This window comes from Marmota marmota, unplaced genomic scaffold (assembly GCF_001458135.2).
Source record: "Marmota marmota marmota unplaced genomic scaffold, marMar, whole genome shotgun sequence".
NCBI classification, from domain to species: Eukaryota; Metazoa; Chordata; class Mammalia; order Rodentia; family Sciuridae; genus Marmota; species Marmota marmota.
The window spans coordinates 1,943,906-1,951,472 of NW_026000249.1; the positions used below are offsets into that span (position 1 = coordinate 1,943,906).

At 35.6% G+C, this 7,567-nt stretch overlaps 1 protein-coding gene across 1 annotated transcript in view; it reads left to right on the forward strand.

Moving 5' to 3' along the window:
* The window catches only part of Msl3 (MSL complex subunit 3), a 17,225-nt gene extending 10,653 nt beyond the window's left edge, over nt 1-6,572 (forward strand). The window contains exons 6-9 of the mRNA XM_015488026.2: nt 870-979; nt 3,122-3,221; nt 3,603-3,687; nt 5,720-6,572. Of these exons, the coding sequence (XP_015343512.1) occupies nt 870-979; nt 3,122-3,221; nt 3,603-3,687; nt 5,720-5,819 (395 nt within the window). The 3' untranslated portion in view covers nt 5,820-6,572. The remainder of the gene's footprint in view (nt 1-869; nt 980-3,121; nt 3,222-3,602; nt 3,688-5,719) is intronic.
* The last annotated feature ends 995 nt before the right edge of the window (nt 6,573-7,567 follow it).

Consider the following 7,567-nt stretch of genomic DNA (forward strand, 5'->3'; position numbering starts at 1 on the left):
GTTATACAAAAGTACATACAAGAGGAAGTGAGGGGAAAGGGAAAAATAATACAAGGGGGAGAAATGAATGACAGTAGAGGGGGCAGAGAGAGAAGAGGGGAGGGGAGGGGAGGGGAGGGGGGATAGTAGAGGATAGGAAAGGCAGCAGAACACAACAGACACTAGTATGGCAATGTGTAAATCAATGGATGTGTAACTGATGTGATTCTGCAATCTGTATACGGGGTAAAAATGGGAGTTCATAACCCACTTGAATCAAAATGTGAAATATGATATATCAAGAACTATGTAATGTTTTGAACAACCAACAATAAAAATTAAAAAAAAATAAAAAAATAAAGTAAATGGCTCAGTGATACCATACTTTTTAACAAGTTTATGGAGATAAACCCTGTATGCCCCACAATTCACCCATTTGAAGTGTACAGTTCAGTGGTTTTTAGTTTCATAGAGTTGTGCACCCATCTGAATCCGAAACATTTTTAGCACCCTCAAAAGAAACCCTGTACCCATTAGCATTCACTCCCCATTTCCTCCTTTTGCAAGCTCCTTTCAACCCTAGTCTACTTTCTCTCTATGGATTTGCTTGTCCTGTAACTTTCATGGACATGGAATCATATGATATGTGGCCCTTTGTGATGGGTTCCTTTCTCTTAGCATGTTTTCAAGATTTTTCCACACTCTAGCATGTATTATTACTTTATTCTTTTTTTTAACCAAATAATTTTCTACTGTTATCTTTTATAAGAGAAAAGCCTTATTGTTCTAGAGAACTGACTAGATTTTTGTTCTGCTGTTTATAAGTCTTAATGATATTGTTTAATTCAATTCCTGTGTAACTTATAAGCAAATATCTTTTTCTTTTGAAGAGACACCAGTTCATAGCAGATCATCTTCCCCCATTCCTCTAACTCCTAGTAAGGAAGGGAGTGCTGTGTTTGCTGGCTTTGAGGGGAGAAGAACTAATGAGATAAATGAGGTAAAGAGTTAGTATTTGATGTTTATCTCCAGTGATTCTTTCACCATTTGTGGTTGTTTGAATCCTAGGGTCCTGAAGCATTTTGCTGCTATTACTGTAAATATTAACAAAAGTGTTTGCAGAATTATTCTTAACAGTGTGCTTTTGGTTTCAAAATAGAGAATATTGTTAGGATTCCAACCCTAAAAGATATCATCTTTTATCTTAGATAAGTACAATTATTGAAACACTAATATTTTCATTCTGTAGAATAGGCATCAGCATACTTTTTGTGGTACGGGCCAGAAAGTAAATCTTTTAGGCTTTGTGGACCACATGGTGTCTGTTAAAACTAGCCAGGTCCAAATATAGCCACAGGCAACATGTAAATAGAATGGGTGCTCTGTGTTCCAGTAAAACTTTATTTATGAACACTGAAAATGGAATAGCATATGATTTTCATATGCTGCAAAGTATTGTCTTTTTGTATCTTTTCAATCATTTAAAAATATGGATTCCATTTTTAGCTTATGGGCAGTATAGAAGCTGGCAGAATGTTTGGCCAGATGTAAGCAGCACATTGTCATTTGCTGACCCCTACTTTAGACATCTGAATTTCCTACATTATTAACAGTAATACTAATATTCATCCATTTGAAAGCATGTCGTATGCCAACATTGTGACAGATAATTGAACCTATTACCTTAAATTCCTGAAAACAGCCCTTGCTACCACATATCATTTGATATATGAAAAATTTTCTTTTTGAAACCTTTTTTTAGTGTCACTTAGGAGATGTAGCTAGTAAGCATTTCAAGGGTTCAGAAGAAGTCTTAGTTCTTGGGATATCCCTTGACTCTCCCTTAGGTTGGGATTTCCTTATTTCTTTGGGGTAGATAGGTTTGCTCAGAGGAACATGGCTTTAGTAGTCAAAGTGCATCTGATGCTGGAAACTGGGGCCAGTAAACTACCTCTGTAAAGAGTTAGACTGTAAATATTTTCAGGGTTGAGAACAGTATGTTCTTCTTTGACACTATGAACTCTGCTGTTACAGTGTGAAAGCAAGAGATGATAAATAAATAAATGAGTGTGGCTTGTGTCCCCCAAATTCATTCATTCATAGATGCTGGAAGTATACATTTGATTTTTTTTTTTTTTGTACATAAGCCTTGGACTAGATTTAACATGGGCTATAGTTGGCCGACCCTGATGTACCCTTATTTATGTTATGGTAATTGTTGAGGATAGATTAATGAATTACTATTATAAGCATTCTCCAACACATTTTTTTTTCAGACAAGGAGGCACTGCAGGTTTTATTATTTAAAGGAAAACAGCATTTCTTTTAAAGGGCATCTAATATTTAGACAAGGACCATCATTCCCACTGTGGTCAGCTGTGCAATTCTGCCATCTAGTGGTCACAGGTACAGCTGCAGGCCATAGAAAAGAAGGATGATTTCTGGTAAATGAACTAAAGAGACCTTAGTGAATTCCCACCTCCTTAAGTGCCTCCATCATGGTATTTTAACTAGATTCCTTATCCTAATGTCTTATCGCTCACTTTTCTCCAATCAAAGTTTACATGTTGCAAAAGCCAAAGTGGTAACTCAGTAGAATAGGCTCAGGATGTCTGGTTTGCTGATGTATTTCCAGGGAAATTCATCAGAGTGTTTTGAAATACACCTCTTACTTTAACAAAAGCCGTTAAGTTCTGAAATTCACAGTAAAGGCAAGGAAACCATTTACCAGGTTGGAAGCCTATTTCTGGTTGATTCAAGGGGTTTGGAGATTCAAATTAGATTCCATAGTGAACTCAACTGCAAGAAATTAAGGAATTTTTAAACAATGGAAATATTGCTCAACACATGTTTTTAGTTTGTTTTTAAATGCTTCATTCTTTAACATTGTAAGATTTCCAATAAAGGAAAAAAGAACCAAGTGACCAAAACAGTTAAAGTTAGTATTAACTATTGAGAATTAAGAATGTTTCTTTAAATTTAAGTCATTATATCCTGCAATTTTGTTTATTTTTGTAAAGCTCTGTTTGTTTTGATGTAGTTGTATTTTTCCTTCTATATACAATTAACCATCATAAGATATATGTGATTAGAAGTGTCTCCATGAGGAATAGTGAAAGCCTTCAACTCATGCTTTTTCCAGGTCCTCTCCTGGAAGCTTGTGCCTGACAATTACCCGCCAGGTGACCAGCCTCCACCACCCTCTTATATTTATGGGGCACAACATTTGTTGCGATTATTTGGTAAGATCCTGGTTTCTGCTCTCTTATTCCATTTTTCATTTAGCTTTGTTTTTAACACTTATTAATTCATGTCATTTTGTGGTTTGGGCTGCAAATATCTGACTAATGTGGATACTTACTTTCCATTTGGGGTTCTAAAAAATCATCTAAAGGTGACCGCTTCAAAGGAAAAGTATTAAATAAAGTTTAAATTTCACAAAAGTTGTACTTTTATATTGGTACCACTGTTCTAACTTTGTTCAATAAGAGCTTTTGTTTGATAATGTAGATGTTAATTTCATTTCCTAAAAGGAAAAAGAGAGATCCAGATGACCCCTGAGTGTTTCCTACACATTTATAGATTCTTCTAATTGTAAATGTTTGGCCCTTTTTTTAATGCAGTAAAACTTCCAGAAATCCTTGGAAAGATGTCCTTTTCTGAGAAGAACCTGAAGGCTTTACTGAAGCACTTTGATCTCTTTCTGAGGTATTTTTATTACTCTCTCAGAACTTACCTCTACTGCTGTATATGGGACTTATCTAAGCTTCTCTTCAGCACTTGTGGAAGGTAGCAGTGTGATGGTTTAAATAGTAGCAGTGTTACTTAAGTGATGTGGGTTCTAACCAAAATGGTAATACACAAGTGTTTTTGGTATTTGTTTTATTTTCCCCCTAATTTCTCCAGTTTCAGAGTCAAGAGTACTCATTTTACAGAGGTAAAGTATTTTTCTGTTACCAGAAGAATACAGTTGGACAAACTTGTAAATAGAAAATAAATTTGTAAAATAGAAGTGATTGAGATTGACGATAATTGACATTTTTTATTCAGGACTTTTCTTTGTTATATTAGCATCTATGGGTTTGATTTTGGCATTTAATTTAAAGTTAAGATAAATAATCCCTAGTCTGTGCCAGTATTCCTGAATTCCATCATTTTCTTGTCTAATAGGACTGTTTGACCTGAGGATCTGCCTCCTATCTTCATCCCCCAGACTGTGACCCAGCTTCATTGTCCCCCTCTCCCATTCAGATGTCCTTACCTTGGTCTTTGGGACTAGCCTTCACCCTGTCTCACCTTGCTCAACCTTGCTACCTGACTTTATTTCTTTCTTCTCTTTAAGGATACTTCCTTCTAGGCAGGACCCACACTAATTTAGGATTTGCCAGAGTAAAGAGTGCCCCACCTACAGAAATCAGTCTCATGGTTTAAAAAGATACTTATCTTTAGGAATTAGGAATAAAGTATCCTGAGAGGAATTAGACTTTAAAACATTTTATTGGAAAGAAGTTTCAAAAATACCTTCTTCCCTCCCAACATCCCCCTCAAACAAATCCATAAATCTATGTGACATAAAACACTGAAATCAAATGCCAAGAAAATATGAAGAGACTGCTGCAGCTTATTGTATGGAAGCCTTCTAGTTTGAAGTATTCACCATACAAAATAAAACGTAGGACTTTACCTGGGCACAGTGGTACATGCCTATAATCCCAGTAGTTTGGAAGCCTGAGGCAGGAGGATTACAAGTTTGAGGCCAGCCGCAGCAACTTAGGCCCTAAGCAAATTAGTGAGACACTGTCTCATAATAAATAATAAAAGAGCTGGGGATATGGTTAATCGCCCCTGGGTTCAATCCCCAGTACCAAAAATAAATAAATAAATAAATAATAAATAAAGGTAGGAGTTTAGAAAATAACTTAGGAGGATTTACAAATAAATATAGATGAAGGTTTTAAAAATGTGTCTGAAGATATCAGTTAAAATCAGTGGACTCAGTAATGACTGCAAAAAAGTGTGCAATCATAGAAGAAAAAATACCTGGCTGTCAAATGAATTTTGACTCAGTTTTTACTAAAAAAAGGTGTTGCATATTTTTAGAGATTTAAACATGTAGGAGCTTACTAGTGAGTATTTTGCATACTTAAGAGTACTTTAACCCTTTATGGAAAATCAGTTGAAGTTTGAGTCAACATATTATCTATATGTCAAAGATTCTTGAATGACTGGCCACATTTTAACATCCATCTTCAGATAGTTTTAGGTCAGTCTTTTATGGGTTTTGATATTGCAGTTGGAACTGTGACACCTTTTGGCGTGGCAACTTAGGACACAAAATACAAAATTAGTTATTCAGATCAGTTTTCAAATAACTTCATTCATATACACAATGTGAATTTCTTAAGTGACATTGAGTTCATAATTTGTTCTTTTTTTATAGTTTGAAAAATAGGAAAATATTCTTCGAGGCTTCATAAAGTGTTTGTATAGTCAGACTGCCACCTAGTGGAGTTTAGATTTTAATTTAGGTACTTTTACACCCAGTGATGGTAAAAGGCTTCTGAAAAATAGTAAATCACATAGAAGCCAGATAAATGTGATGAAAGCAATCATTATGTATAAATGAAGATGGTAACAGTTTTTCTTCCTAATATCAAAAAAGTTGAAATATTATAGTGCATTGAAAGTTAATATTGTGTTTACTGATGCTCACTGAGATAATTTTTTTTCCTTTTTCCAGGTTTTTAGCAGAATACCATGATGACTTCTTCCCAGAATCTGCTTATGTTGCTGCCTGTGAGGCACACTACAGCACCAAGAACCCCAGGGCAATTTATTAAAGTTTTAATGGTTCTATAAGAACAGTTGCTCTGTCTGGCTTTGTATTCTGGGTTCCAGGTTAAGAACTGATGAGGTACTCAGCTTTCTTTACAGAGAGCACAAACACTGGGCCTACCCTGGAGGGCTCTGTGAGAGGCAGGCTCTGTTATTTGAGTTGCCCACATACTGTAGTTCTTTGAGTTGTTTGTTATAAATTACTTTCTAGGTGCCTGAACATGCTGTGATGTCACATTTGCTGCTGCACAGGCCATCTGTGATGGCAGGAAAAGAACAGTTGTGTTCATAAAGAAATGTTCATGAAAGCGTACATAGACGAAGTTGTTTTGGTAGATGTTGCAGTTTGTTGTTAGCAAGAACCACATTGTTTAGTTATTTGTTAGCATTAAACAAAATATTTTTGCAAACTATTTTCATTCTTGAGAGGAGGCTAAGCAACTCTGTTCAACGAATTGTAGTTTGTACTTAGAAAGTGCAAAATAGTCTCAAAAGTACTTTAGAGGGAATTGATATTGACGGCAAAAGAAAACTTGCAGCTATACATTTGCTTGTAACAGTTCCCTCTCTGTGAAACATTATTTTTGGTTATCTAAATATATCTAATGTGAAAACATTATTTTTGGTTATCTAAATAAAGCATTGCCTGTCTTGTTGGAGACTTTACAGCTATACTTTGTTGTGTAATGTTATGGTTCCATTTCTATAAAGTGTTATTTTTGGTGATCTAAATAAAGTGTCACCTGTTTTGTTTGAAAGAATCAAAAATAAATAAATAAATAAATAAATAAATAAATAAATAAATTCAGCCATTAATGGCCAAAGATTAGTCAAGCATGCCTATGTACTGAAACCTCCATAAAATCCTAAACAACAGGGTTCCGAGAGCTTCCAGACTGGTGAAAACATGGAGGTGCTGGGAGGGTGGCCCACCTGGAGAATGTATGGGAGCTCAGCATCCCTTCTCCATTCTTTGCCCTATATATCTCATCTATCTGGCTGTGTCTATTGTAATAAACAGTAATTATTGTATAATCTTGTTGTATAATAATCATAAGTAAGCCGTTTTCCTGAGTTCTGTGACTTGTTCTAGTAAATTATCCAGCCCAAAGAAGGAGACTTGAGAATCTCTAACTTATAGCTGGTTCCTCTAAAGTACCAGAGGCCTGGAACTTATGATTGGCATGTGTTTGGAAGATAGTCTTGTAGGACTGAGTCCTTTATATGCAGGTATGATGTAAACTCTAGGTAGTTAATATTAGAATATAATTAATTATTGGATACCTTCTTGGTACCTGGAGAGTTGGAGAATTGGTTGTTGGTATGGTTATCATAAGTGTTCGTGGTTACCTAGAGAACACAGTAATTTCCAAAACAAATCCACAAAAGAAATCTCCATCCACAATTAGCTCATATAAAAAATTCACTGGAAAGACCACACAAAGNTAAAATCTTTCATCATATGGCAGGGTATACAATCACTATAAATGGACAAATAAGTGAAATAAGCGTTCATGTGTGGTCAAACAGTGGTGTTGTTGAAAATAATAGGGACCTTTCCTATAGGACAGTGATGCTTATATGTTAATGCACTCTTGCTAGAATATGGGTTTAAACCCGGCAGATCTGGAGTGTGGCTCAGAAGTCTGCACTTTTAAGGAGCTCACAGGGCTGCTGATGCTGCTTATTCTCAGCCTACACCTTGAGTAAGATGGTTATCAGATGTTGGAGGTTAGGATGTATGAAATCAGGG